General features: G+C 44.4%; 1 protein-coding gene across 2 annotated transcripts in view; it reads right to left on the bottom strand.

Annotated features, from left to right (window-relative positions):
* Positions 1–387: 387 nt before the first annotated feature.
* LOC132831145 (potassium voltage-gated channel subfamily C member 1-like) overlaps positions 388–14,901 on the bottom strand; it is a 75,073-nt gene continuing 60,559 nt past the window's right edge. For both annotated transcript variants that reach the window (XM_060849143.1, XM_060849144.1), the window contains exon 5: positions 388–557. In XM_060849143.1, the coding sequence (XP_060705126.1) occupies positions 421–557 (137 nt within the window). In that variant the 3' untranslated portion in view covers positions 388–420. The remainder of the gene's footprint in view (positions 558–14,901) is intronic.

Genomic DNA, 14,901 nt, shown 5'->3' with positions numbered 1-14,901 from the left:
CGTTCACCGTTCCATGAAAGCCAATCTCTCTTTCCACCTCATTTCCGATTTTCTGTGGGGGTGGTGGAGATAATCTATTCGATTAGAATATAGAAAAATTCCACCTTCTTGCCCGTGGGGGAGGGGTAATGGGGCTAGTCCTTGAATAAGCCAACATCATGGCACAAATTGAACCATTTTAATTTACCACTTGTCAGTAGAAAGCAGATTCCTCAACAGTCATTTGGTATATGCAGCCTATTGTTCTAGCAATGGTCTCTTGTTTTTTTTTGAAAATTCCTTTTAAATGATTTTAAATAGTCCTAGATATATATATATATATATATAAATATATCCATATATATCTATATAGATATAGATACATACACACACACAGATATAGTTTTCTAAAAAAATATTTCCCACTCTTTTGTATCGATGCTACAGTATGGATGGAATGGGTGACTGAGGTCGCCTCAAAGGGCAAGGCGAGTTGAATGGCGTGGTGACAGGAGACAGTCGCAGTGTATTCTCATTCATGCCAGATATGTTGTTTAGGCTTCTCGACTTTTCATAACCTTGGGTTTCAAAAAAAAGAGAGAAGAAAGCAATTTTTTTTGCACGTTTACCAAATAATGAATGAGTGATCTAGACTCCGAGACACGGCTTCTAACTCTCTGGAGCAAGTCTGCATACCAACCCCCCCCCCGCCTTACACAGCCCCGCACCCCACCGGGCTGCAGTGAGGAAAATCAGGAACCCCAACCCCTTCCCCCCCCCCAAAAAAAACCAAAAACCCACCAATCCTGCTCTTCAATGCTTGGGTTAGATTCCTCCAAAATGGATCTTCGCTATTCTGACAACGGTCTCAACTTGTTCTGAGGAAGGGTCCCTGGACCTGAAACCTTAACTCTGATTTCTCTCCACCGATGCTGGCAGACCTGCTGAGCTTCTCCAGCTTTTGTCTCAACTTGACTGGGTCTCTCACTGATGATAAACTCTATGTTGTTGTTTCCCTCCCCTCTTCAGCAGAAGTCCAAACCTATTCTCACCACCAATTGGGTACAATCTTGAAGCCCATCTCCATTTACACATGAAACTTAAGATGGCTAACAATTAATTTTCCTTTTGCAATTCAGATGGAATGTCAACCTCACTGGCTGAGCAGATGAGGTTGGAACTTCCAAGGGTCACAAGTTTTGACTAAAATCTACCTGTGTAACTAGCCTTATGCTAACAAACTGCACTATCAATGAGCCGAACTTATTTTACTTTCATGGGGTTGGGGAAACTGGAAGAAAATTTCTTAAACCCATAACCCAGTTCACAAGTTATTGATTGGCATTGCCTGCTCACTGACATGACACGATAATGACAGGCCACACTGGTTGGAAACCACAAAAAAAATGGCAAAAATGGAGCGGGTGGCATCACCGAGCAGAATTGAAAGACGTGTGAATTTATTCTGTCAGTGGATGGGAGACTGGCTCTGTGAGGAATGGAACATTTAACACCCATCTCAGCTGTGATCACATCAAGCAGTTTTGCCACAATGTTAAATTCGGAGTGTAGCTCCCTCTCAACCATCCTGGCAAGCGTTCTCATTATGGATCAGATGTGGGGTGAAGCTCCCTCCACCCTATCCTATCAAGCACTCCCACATGAGGAAAGATAGCCCCGACGAGCTAGCATTAGATTGATATCCCTCCCTCACTGCTCTGATTCTCAAAACACTCCTTAACTCCAATGACAAAGAATGCACTAATGTAATACGCTTCTGTACTCAGCCACCTTTGTGATGTCACCAGCTTGACCATTTGTGTAGGCTCACAGCTATTAGGTCAAAATTGTCCCAAACTCACTTTATGTCAGACCTCATCATACACTACATATTCAACCTGTGACTGTGCGCCAGATCCTGACATGAAGGAACAACATTCCAATTGGTTATATGACCAAATGCAGAACACAATGTGTAACACAATTTTCCTCTGCATTATCAAAGCTTTGAGAGAGAGATCTGACTAATTGTAATGCTCTGGGTAAACAATCTCCAGCAGTTCACCTCCTTTAGTATCTCCCCATCATTGTGAGAACTGCCAACGGTGATCTTTTGCCCATGTCTCTGGGAGGATTACGTGCCAGTGGTTACTGTCCATATGATGTACGTATGATGATGTCTATGCACAATTGCGTCCAGCAGAGGGTGGAAAAGTAGAGGATCACCTCACCACCACCACCACCACCACCCCCCCCGACCAGAATTACCAAATCTTGCAACTAAAGGCACTTGGCCAGAGTGGACCTCCCTTATTTGGAATTCTATGAGGAACTAGAGCAGAGACTTCTATCAGGGAGTTAAAAGATGTCTCAGAGTCAGTCATGGCAATATCTTCTATTTCATACATTCATGCTAACAGAACAGCTCTGCATTTTCTTCTCTACATGGATTAGGCGCAGACATATGAACAACTAAAATTTCTTATAAAACTTCAGACAACTTTGCTTAAACATCTTGTGACATTTTTTTCTCTGTGTCCCTCCTCTCGCTTCCAAAACCAGAGGCTCCCACCCTTTTGCTGCAAAATTACCTCCAAAAAGAAACTGAAGACTCCACCCCAAGCCCCCCCACCCCCTTCCGGGAGAAGTGAAGAGCTCCATTCCAACATTCCCCGCTCCCACCTCCCCCCCCCCACCACCCCCCCCACCCCCACCCCAACCCCAACACCCAGAGAAAATAGTCAATAGCCAGGATCATCAGAGCGGGGAGAAGTGGTAACAGGAAGCCTGAATGTGAATATCAGTCCATTTCTCCTGGATGGACTGCTATACTCATAAATGTTTCCCATCAAACTGTTTCATCTTCACCCAGTCTCCAAAGATCAACCTTGAGCTCTCTCCTACCTGTCTTACTGCTGGGGTATGAACTGCTGGATTCACTTCTGCGATATCTCCATCACAGACCTCCAACACTAAAGGTAAAAAAATGAGGTCTGCAGATGCTGGAGATCACAGCTGAAAATGTGTTGCTGGTTAAAGCACAGCAGGTTAGGCAGCATCCAAGGAACAGGAAATTCGACGTTTCGGGCATAAGCCCTTCATCCAACACTAAAGCCCCAGGCAGCCCCTTCGTCTGTTTCTAGTGTTGAATTGCACTGACATGCCACATGGAAATTGAAATTGGGAAGTGTCAGTGTAGGGATGGTATCATGCAGCTTGATAAGGCATGAACTGGAGATTAGAGACGGTAAGGCATGGCATTGATGAGGCCATGAAAATGATGCATTACGGAACTGTTGAGGGAGCAGAATGTGCAAAGGAATGGCTTTGGTGGGACCAGAGTGATCGAGTTCCAATGTCGAGGCACAATTACTGGAAGCCTCCCCTCGGGGGCAATCTGGGAACTGCAATGTGAAAAGGCTCCAGTAAAGTCTGCAAGCCAGAACTACATCACTGTCCTTGCTGGGGGATGCAAAAGCTGGGAATTCCTCACGGGGAGTAAACAAAGAACATCAGTAGCTAAGTAAAGTCCAGCAGCGAATCTCACATTGGACATTCTACAGCTCAGTGTGAGGACAACAAGCCAGCACTCCTTTCAATGATGAGTCCTCCAGAAGCATAGAGAAACAGAGAAAAAGTAGCAGGGATAAGCCTTTCAAGCTGTCACTGCTGTTCAGTAGCATTATGTCTAATCATCCAATTCAGTCTGCTGTTCCTGATCTCTCTCCCAAACTCTTTGATCCACTTAGCCCTAAGAACTATATCTAACTCCTTCTTGAAAACATTTCTCAACCGCTTTCTTTGGCAGAGAATTCCACAAGCTCTGGGTGAAGACATTCCTCATCTCAGTCTTAAGTGGCCTTCCCCGTATCTTTAAGCTGTGACCCGGTTCTGACTCCCCTGTCATCAGGAAAATCCTTCCTGTGTTAACTCTGCCAAGTCCTGTTAGAATTTTATTTCCCCCCTCATTCTTCGAAAAAGAAAGCTCCACTGAGTATAGGCCTAATAGATCCAGGCTCTGTTCATACTGCTGATCAAGGCCTGGACAACAAAGGGCTTATGTTTAAGAGTCAACCTGACCCAATTCATTACACAAGGCAGATTACTTTTCTCAAGCTGTCTTTGCTCCCAGGGACCCCACAGGGTGGCCATACTAGCTACCAGATTTTAGAGTTTAACCTAAATTGGAAATGGCATCCAACACAAAAGGTCACTGAAAATCTAGTGCAGGGAGACACTGGACTTGTCCAGTGGTCAAATCCAAACACCACAATGGCTATGGAGCAATATTCCATTTGCTTTCTCATGAGGATCCTTTTTTTGGATATATATCTCTGATTTAAACGTTGGATCCTGGGCCTGTGGAACTTTCAACCTTTGTACTCTGTAAATCTGTTGAAATCTCTTGAGTTTTGTATAAGATCTGAAGCTAACCCCACTGTCCAGTGACAATCAGAACTTTAACGATTAGTATAAACCATACAGCATTTCTCGTGTACATCTTTGGACACTTTACTTGTGTCTAATTACGTTTGGTTGGCTAACTATCAGGTTTCAAATTGTGAAGGTTTCCCCTTTCCTTGTTTACATTATGCAAATTGTAGTCACCTCTTAATGCCAAAAAATTGGTTCTTTTTCAAGGAGTGATTTCAAAATCTGGTCCATTTGCCGAGCCAAGTCCAGACTCTTCGATGGCCATATTGAAGTTTTCCTTTATTACAAACATCACAGTACAGAAGGATTCATAAAACCATCAGAAATAGGAGCAGGAATAGGCATTCAGCCCCTCTAGCCTGCTCCGCCATTTGAACAGATCCAATATTCCTCATGTCCTCTTTCCTGAGTCACGAATGTTTGTTTCAAACGTTTTATTGTATTTTTGGGAGCTCATTGCAGAGACAACATTTTAAAAATCAATTAAGATCTGAATTTGAACTTGGACCTTTTAAACTGTGATAGGATTCAACTGTTGTAGTGCACTACAGTCAGAGAGATCAAAGAGTTCTGATGTCAGGGTTATGAAGGAAAGATGGTTAGTGGGAGTCAAAAATACAGTTTGGCCTTGATCTGAATGAAACCTGTAGAATCCAAGTCACTGTTTCAGAAAGAAATAGGTAGATTACTGGAGCCTAAAGGTGTCAAGAGAGAGGAGGAGTATGGTGTTGAGATTTAGGATCAGCCATGATTATGTTGAATGGGAGATCAGGCTTGATGGGCTGAATGGCCAATTCAGGATTCTGTTCCTGTTTTCTATGTTTTTATACAGATTCATGGGCCTATTCCTGTTCCCTAAGTCTTTAGGGGAGCTATTAATGATGTTTTTGATGACAAAAATAAGATACTAACCTCACTCCCATCAGGAGGCTGGGTAATTAACTGAACTACCACACCCTCCAAAATGCCCTCATAAGAGACATCACGTTAAGTTATTACAGCTTTTGACTATCTGAAGAGAACAACATAAATATCATTGGCTCCCCTGTCCCTGAAGGTTTGATCAAGGTTTAAATCATTGTCATTGCCAATTTGTCTTACAAGATGATCCAACTCAGTGTGTTTTATCATCTGAGAGTCTAGATCTGTAATGTTGACAGCTGGGAGCAAGAGGCCAATTGCCTAGAGCTTGTTATTTGTCAGGTGATGTAAGCCTCCTGTCCTTAGAGCCAATGGAACCTGATCTCTATCACCCAGTTGTTATAAAACAGAATGGGCCACACCCCCATCCACCCCACTTCTTGTCGTGGTAATGTCCCTACCTCTATACAGGGAAGGCTGGGTTCAAGTCCCAAAGGTGTGTAATAACAGATTGATTAGAAACTAGATGAATAAAAGTATATAGAACAGAATGAGGCCGTTTGGCCCATTCTGTGTGCTGCTATTTTTCTGAATGAGCAAAGCGGTGCAGGCTGTTCTCCCACCTTCTCCTCATGTTACTGTGAATCTTCCATTACAGATGACAATCTGAATCCCTCTCCAAAGCGTCCACAAAAGACTCAGGCAATGGATTCCAGACCCTAACCACTCGCTGTGTGAATGTCTCTACTCACACTGTATCGCTGTTGCATCCTTTGCTCACAATTGTCAATCTGTAACTCCATGTACATGTTCATTCCACTTTGGGGAACAGTGTCTCCCTAGCTGCACTAAACAAAACCAACTCTCCAACCATCACATCTCCAAGGAGTGTACTCACCAACGTCTCCAATCTACCCAGGTAACTGAAGTTAAAAATCACACAACACCAGGTTACAGTCCAACAGGTTGATATGGAAGCACTAGCTTTCAGAGCGCTGCTCACACAACCACCTGATGAAGGAGCATCGCTCCGAAAGCTAGTGCTTCCAAATCAACCTGTTGGACTGTAACCTGGTGTTGTGTGATTTTTAACTTAGTCTCCCCAGTCCAACACCAGCTCCTCTAAATTATGTAACTGGAGTTATTGAACTTAAGGCACAGCACAGGTGGAGCAAAGCTTTCTATACACTGTCACCACGAAACACCCCCAGGACAGGGACAGCACGGGGTTAGATAGAGAGTAAAGCTCTCTTTACACCGTACCCACCAGATACTCCTAAGACAGGGACACCACGGAGTTAGATACGGAGTAAAGCTCTTTCTACACTGTCCCCATCAAACACTCCCAGGATAGGGACAGCACAGAGTTAGATACAGAGTAAAGCTCCCTCTACACTGTCCCCATCAACCACCCCCAGGATAGGGACAGCACAGGGTTAGATACAGAGTAAAGCTCCCTCTACACTGCCCCCATCAAACACTCCCAGCACAGGGACAGCACAGAGTTAGATACAGAGTAAAGCTCGCTCTACACTGCCCCCATCAAACACTCCCAGGACAGGGACAACACAGAGTTAGATACAGAGTAAAGCTCCCTCTGCACTGTGCCCATCAAACACTCCCAGGACAGGGACAGCATGGGGGTAGATACAGAGTAAAACTCTCTCTACATTGTTCCTGTCAAACACTTCCACATCAGGGACAGCACGGGGATAGATCCAAAAAAAACTCCCTCCACTCTTTTAAACTTAAACTACACTGACCCCATCAAAATCTCCCAAGACACATATAGAACAAGATTAGGTGTAAAGTTCCCAGTACTCTGTGGCCATCAAACATTCTCAGGGCATGCACAGAATGGGATTAGATACATAGTAAAGCACCATCTACAGTGTCTCCATCAAACACTCCAAGGACGGAGACAGCACTGTGTTAGCTATCAAGTAAACTGCTTCTACTGCCTGAAACTGAAAGTAACACTTCCTCTACAACCATCTCCCTCAAATAGTCCTCAGGCAGGGACAACAGGGTGTTAGATACAGAGTAAAGCTCTGAAACGGATGTTAGCTCAGTTGGCTGGATGGCTGGTGTGCAATTACAGTGATGGCCAAGAGCACATGTTCCTTTTACCTACTGAATTCACCATGAAGGACTCTCCTTTTTAACCTCTTCCCTTGCCTAAGTTGAACCCTCAGGTTAAACTACCATTAAGTTATCATTCTCGCTCATTGGTCTATGGTGGCTCAGTGGTTAGCACTGCTGTTTTACAGCACCACAAACCTGGGTTTGAACCCAGCCTCGTGCAACTATCTGTGTGGAGTGTGCGCATTCTCCCCGTGTGTGTGTGGGTTTCCTCTCACAGTCCAAAGATGTGCAGGTGAGGGGAATTGGCCATGGGAAATTGCCCATAGATTCCAGGGATGTGCAGGCTAGGTGGGCTAAATATGGGTATGGAGTGGGGGGCTGGGTCTGAGTGGGATGGTCTTTGGAAGGTCGATGCACATTTGATGGGCCAAATGCTCTCTTTCTGCACTCTATGATTCTAATGAGATAGTGGCTCTTTGGGCTAAAGTGACTTTAAGTAAAAAGTGAAGTCTGCAGATGCTGGAGCTCAGAGCTGAAAATGTGTTGCTGGTTAAAGCACAGCAGGTCAGGCAGCATCCAAGGAACAGGAAATTCGACGTTTCGGGCCAGAGCCCTTCATCAGGAATCATTCCTGATGAAGGGCTCTGGCCCGAAACGTCGAATTTCCTGTTCCTTGGATGCTGCCTGACCTGCTGTGCTTTAACCAGCAACACATTTTCAGCTAAAGTGACTTTACCAATGCTATGGAATGTTTGGGTTCTTAAGTAATCACATGGAGATAACACTGTCGGATGTAATTGAACCATTGCTTATATGACACAGTAGTGGCCTCCCGTGTTCACAGAGCTGAGTATGACTATAACATGTGTAAACAAGAACATCAACAACCAGACCTTGCCACAGTTCTCTGGTGGAATGTACAATGCCGGTTCCTCTCTGCTTCCCAGTGATTTCTCTCAATCACTTTGTAGATTCTGTCACTAAAGGAGCCCTCACTAAATAGGTGTTTGTTTAATAAGGAAATCCTGAAAGGACTTACAGATCCCAGGCTGGGAACCAAATGCTTTGTGGGTTCTACAAAAATCCATTTCCCCAACCCCCCAGCCTTAAAAGCAAAAATAGCTACTGGAAATGGATATGGGTCGTAATAATTAATTCAAATGTTAATTTCAATTCTCATTGTTTCAGCTAAATGAGATCGTGCCTCAACTTGACTGATCCTGGGTATTTATCTTAATTGGCCATTAACCAACCAATTGGAAACAGCTTTGCTCATGGTATGATATTCCCCCACCTTGATTCTCCTATTTAAAATTTATCAGTCACAAATTATAGATTCACGAAAGAAATATTAACTTAATTCATGGATTATATTTCTGTTCTAGGATCAGCCAGCAGTTGAAAACACTAAAAGTTTTCCTCAGTTCTTGAGACAGAAGCTGAGGAGTGACCATATCAAGGTTTAGAAAATCATGAGGGATATGGATTGAATGAATAGCCAAGGTCTTTTTCCTAGGATGGGGTGTTCGAAGCTAGAGGGCATGGCTTTAGGGTGGAGGGGAAAGATTTAAATGAGACCTAAGGGACAACATTTTCACACAGAGGGTGGTGTGAGTATGGAATGAGCTACCAAAAGAAGTGGTGGAGGTTGTAGAATTACAACATTTAAAAGGGACCTGGATGGGCACATGAATAGGAAAGGTTTACAAGGATATGGACGAAATGCTTACAAATGGGATTAGGTCAGATCGGGATATCTGGTCGGCAGAGACGAGTTGGACCAAAGGGTGTGTTTCCGTGTTGTATGACTCCAAAGAAGTGACCTATTGAGGCTTTGAAAAGTATTGAGAGTAAGGACAGAAGATTACCTCTCAGTTGGAAGCAACTTACTGCCCTATATGCAACCCAAATACAGTGCATGCTTCAGAAAATCAAAGATGCCAGATGAGCTATAGGAAGAGGCTGAATAGGCTGGTGCTGTTTTCTCTGGAGTGTCAGACGCTGAGGGTTGACCTTTTAGAGGTTTATTAAATCATATGGGGCGTGGATATGGTAAATAGACAAGGCCTTTGCTCTGGTGTGGGTGAGTCCAGAACTAGAGGACATAGGTTTAAGGTGAGAGGGGAAAGATTTAAAAGGGACTTAAGAAGCAAAATATTCACACAGAGGGTGGTGCATGTATGGAATGAACTGCCAGAGGAACTGGAGGAGGCCGCTACAATTACAACATTTAAATGGCATCTGGATGGGTATATAAATGGGAGGGGTTTAAAGGGACATGGGCCAAGTGCTGGCAAATGGGACTAGATTAATTTAGGATCTCTGGTCAGCATGGACAAGTTGGACCAAAGGCTCTGTTTCCATGCTAAACATCTCTATGACTCTATGTAAGGGTGATATGCTAGGATTCTGTTTGTGTGAATTATTTCCTTCAGCTGAGGGAGTTGGATTTTAATGGAGATCACCAGAGAGGATCATTCACTCAAGTTATGCAAGGTTGATTCCCAAGATAAAGAGTTTGTCTTACGAGGAAAGGTTCAGTATATTGGGCCTATGTCCATTGGAATTTAGAGAAATAATAGAAACCTAAGGTCCTGAGAGAGATTTGATGCAAGTGTTACAGGAAAGTGGAGTTGAGAATTTTCAGATCAGTGTGATCCCATTGAATGATGCAGCAGACTCGATGGGCCGACTGGCCTACTTATGCTCCTATGTCTCATGGTCTGAGATGCTGGGCTGGAAATTAGAGGGATGGAGATTGCTAATGGACAGCTCATCCCAGGAGAAATGACTAGTTAGAATCCCACCCCACAACCATGACTCTTTGTGAGCAGCTGATACAAGCTCCTAAGACTATAAGATGTATGAACAGAAGTCGGCCATTCAGCCCGCTTTGTCAATCAATGACATCATGGCTGATCTGATAATCCTCAACTCCACTTTTCTGCCTCTTCCCCATAACCTTTGATTCCTTGATGATTTACAAAGCTCTCTGCCTTGAATATACTTAATGTCCCAGCCTCAACAGCCCTTTGCAGTGAAGAATTCCTCATCTCTCTCTTAATTGTGAAATTATTCTGAAATTATCACCTCTGATCTTTGACTCTCTCTTAAGAGGAAACAACCTCTCCACATTCATCCAATCAAGTTTCCTAAGAATCTTACATTTCACTGAGATTGCCTCCCATTTTTCTCAGCTCCAATAAGTACAGACCCAGTCTAGAGTCATAGTAGCCATAGAGTCATGGAGTCCTGCAGCACAGAAACAGACCCTTCGGTCCAACTCGTCCATGCTGACCAGATATCCTAAATTAATCTACTTCAATTTTCCAGCATTTAGCTCATATTCCTCCAAACCCTTCCTATTCATAGACCCATCCAAATGCCTTTTAAATGTTGTAATTGTACCAGCCTCCACCACTTGCTCTGGGAGCTCATTCCATACATTCACCACCTGCTGTATGAAAAAGTTGCCCCTCAGATCCCTTTTAAATCTTTCCCCTCCCACTTTAAATCTATGCCCTCTAGTTTTGGACTTGCCCCACCTTGGGGGAAAAAAATACTTTGGCTACTCAACCTATCCATGCCTCTCATGATTTTATAAACTTCGATAAGGTCACCCCTCAGCCTCCGACACTCCAGGGAAAATGGTTCCAGTCTATCCCTCCAACACAAACATTCTAGTCCAGCAAGATCCCCGTATATCCTTCTACACCCTTTCTCGTTTAGCAACATCCTTCCTATAGCACGGCAATCAGAATTGGGCACAGTATTCCAAGTTAAAATAGAAATGTACCCAAGACAAATTGGCCTCAGATTATAAAGTTTCTCTAACTCAATTGCCTGAGCCACTCCTCATTGGTAGCCTGTACAGTGTTAGGATAGAGAATGAGACCGCTGTGTGTCATCACAGATGACCCTGTCCTGATCCAGACACCTTGTCATCGGGACACTGGCTACTGATCGGGAAGTGGGAATCACAGCTGCTCTTCATCTCTGGGAATTGAGAGTGCTGTGCCCCAGACTGTAACTCTGGGTGAGATCAGGAAACCTGGGCACAATGCAGTGATATCCTGGTCTGAATGAGGACTGCACGGTTTAACCACTGAATGAATGGATGAGCTAACTCGCTAAACTAGCTCTGAGTCTAGTCACCTGGCTCAGTGAGTGCAGACATGCACAGGGAAGCACCTACGTAAAAACACAGGCAGGAAGCAACATAATAATCCCATGTATGAGTGTCAATGACAGCATAAAGCCAAGTCTTATTTCAGTAAGGGAATCCATCGCTGTCCGTTCCTTGTTATGTGCATGAAATCTACTAAACAAGATAAGTAGCCTCTGTCTGTTCCCAATTCTATCTCGCAAAGGTATGATTCAAAGTTCGCACGATAAAGGGATTATTCCCCCAAGGGTCTTGTTGGGGTTAACCGACTTGCATCCAAGATGATGATGAAACAGTTTCACTTTCTCTCCATTAGGCATAACTCATCCCTTTCCCTCGACTATTTTTTTTGGGGGGGGGAAGGGGTGGTTCTTCTCATTGAGAAAGTTACGTTTAAATGCCAGTCAAGTCTGAATCTCCAACCTCTTGATGAGCAGATATTCAGATCTCCCAGGGGAAGTGTTAATCTGACTGGCATTGTATCCATTAGGCGGCTGCATGGATAAAGATGCTCAGGAATGTCTCCTTGGGGTGTGATGCCAACAATTTGATGGGGCCTGTGGTTCCTACCCTGCTTCACAATCTCCCACTCCACTGTAACCATCAGCTCCTGCCATCTAACCTTCACTCTGCTTCATAGACCTCCTTTGCTTTGGTCATTAATCAGACCATGCTAAATTGCCCGTAGTGTTAGGTAAGGGACAAATGTAGGGGCATGGGTGGGTTTCGCTTCGGCGGGTCGGTGTGGACTTGTTGGGCCGAAGGGCCTGTTTCCACACTGTAAGTAATCTAATCTAATCAGACGGACACTCCTTATTCCTCATTTCCTCCTACTCCTCAGATCCAAGAAATGGGACAGATAGACCACACAGAAAACAAAACACTGTAAATGGTTATATGATGGATGGGGTAGTGAAGAAAGCCTTCATTCCAGCTCACGTGCTGATAGCTTCTACCTTTGCTGACCATCTTTGGCCATTTAACCTCCATAAAGGTCCTCTGTGATGACCCCAGAGTGAAAGTTGTACATATTCCCATCGCTTTCAATTCACAGATTGGTATAATAATTTCACCCCTTCTCTCTAAAGTTTTGAAACCATTGATTATCCCTCGAGCAAAGTCCCCAGCGAGTTTCTGAGGGTTAGATCGGTTCATACAAATATGTCCATCTTATTTTAAGAAACTATATTTTAATTTCAGCTGTGTCACTTCCAATCATAGCATTGGTTTCAGAGATCATAGATCTTGGATAGTGAGTGCTTTAGTGGCTGGCGGCCAAGGTTTTCAATGATTCTATGACTGGAGGCTAGATTCAGATTTTTCTAGCAGAGGGACAAGGACTGAGGTCTGTGTTCAGATTTATTAGCAGAGGGACAGGGACTGGGGTCTAGTTTCAGATTTATTAGCAGAGGGACAGGGGCTGGGGCCTAGGTTCAGATTTATTAGCAGAGGGACAAGGACTGAGGTCTGTGTTCAGATTTATTAGCAGAGGGACAGGGACTGGGGCCTAGGTTCAGATTTATTAGCAGAGGGACAAGGACTGGGGCCTAGGTTGAGATTAATTAGCAGAGGGACAGGGACTGGGGCCTAGGTTCAGATTTATTAGCAGAGGACAAGGACTGTGGCCTAGGTTCAGATTAATTAGCAGAGGGACAGGGACTGGGGCCTAGGTTCAGATTTATTAGCAGAGGGACAGGGACTGGGGCCTAGGTTCAGATTTATTAGCAGAGGACAAGGACTGTGGCCTAGGTTCAGATTTATTAGCAGAGGGACAAGGACTGGGGCTTAGGTTCAGATTTATTAGCAGAGGGACAAGGACTGGGGCCTAGGTTCAGATTTATTAGCAGAGGACAGGGACTGGGGCCTAGGTTCAGATTTATTAGCAGAGGGACAGGGACTGGGGCCTAGGTTCAGATTTATTAACAGAGGACAAGGACTGTGGCCTAGGTTCAGATTTATTAGCAGAGGGACAAGGACTGGGGCTTAGGTTCAGATTTATTAGCAGAGGGACAAGGATTGGGGCCTAGGTTCAGATTTATTAGCAGAGGGACAAGGATTGGGGATTAGGTTCAGATTTATTAGCAGAGGGACAGGGACGAGGGCCTATGTTCAGATTTATTAGCAGTGGGACAAGGACTAGGATTAGATTCAGATTTATTAGCAGAGGGACAAGGACTGGGGATTAGGTTCAGATTTATTAGCAGAGAAGCCTTTCTTGATGGCTTCAGCATATACAACTAAGAGTCTGATGGGTTCTGGATCTGAGGTTTCGCACCTGGTTGATGGCAGGTAGAGAAAGTCAAGATTAGGGAGTGGTGCTGGAAAAGCACAACAGGTCAATCGATGTTTCCTGATGAAGGGCTTTTGCCCGAAATGTCAATTTCCCTGCTTCCTGGATGCTGCCTGACCTGCTGTGCTTTTCCAGCACCAATCTAATCTTGACTCTTATCTCCAGCATCTGGAATACCCACTTCCGCCTGGCTGGTAGAGAAAGGCCTGGCTCAAGGTGATGGGATGAGGAAGGAGGACCTTCATAAAACATTTTGACGTCATCAGGACCTTCGACTTTTAAAAATAACAGTCGAGTGAGCTTACAAGCCCAGGGAATAGGAGTGATTGGACGCATCTGCATATTGGAAAATTGCAGTCAACAGCCTGTCAAAACGATCTTTGGGAAAATTCAGCAATTTCAGTGGGTGTGATCCCAGTGAACAGCACCCAGAGTAACTGGGAGTAACTCACCACCAGATGACTCCCTTCCTCATAAAGCCAGTTTAACTCTTCTCAATCATTTTGACCATATTCATGGTGCCCACTCATTGGAATCTCAGTGATAAAACTGGGCATGATCCCAAAGAAATCGGTACCCCTGTTTCCCAGGGCAATGGTTACCTTGGGAGAAAAGAAGTAGAAGGGGGTGTTGGAAACCCACCCATTGGCTCTGGCCTAGTTTGGCCACATTTGTGATGGAAAACAGGCAGAAGCAAACAGCGTCTGCCAAGGGAAGTGGTCTCGTGACATATAAAGATGGTCAATGCTTTAGGAGTCAGGAGATTTGGCAGGAGCAGGAAGCCCAGGCCTAGGAGACATAGCATTCAAGGCCTAGTAGTAATGTGGGATCCTGCAATGCCCAGTTGGAACCATCTAAATAGTCAAAATGGAGCCCACTTTGAAATTACAGGCCTACACTGAAGCCTCAACCTCTCCAAGTGATTCAAAATTTTTACAAGATCATTCCAGAACCTCCCAATGATGAGCAATCGGCACTGATGTTTTATTTTGATTGTTGGTAGAGTGACCAGCAACTACTTCACCCTCAAAAAACGGGCTGGACCTTTGTTAGGAATCTCCAGTAAGAGAAGGGGTAGGGATCTACT

The sequence above is a fragment of the Hemiscyllium ocellatum genome, chromosome 33 (genome assembly GCF_020745735.1).
Source record: "Hemiscyllium ocellatum isolate sHemOce1 chromosome 33, sHemOce1.pat.X.cur, whole genome shotgun sequence".
NCBI classification, from domain to species: domain Eukaryota; kingdom Metazoa; phylum Chordata; class Chondrichthyes; order Orectolobiformes; family Hemiscylliidae; genus Hemiscyllium; species Hemiscyllium ocellatum.
Note: the sequence above shows the minus strand (reverse complement) of the source record. Positions and strands in the feature narration are given on the sequence as shown.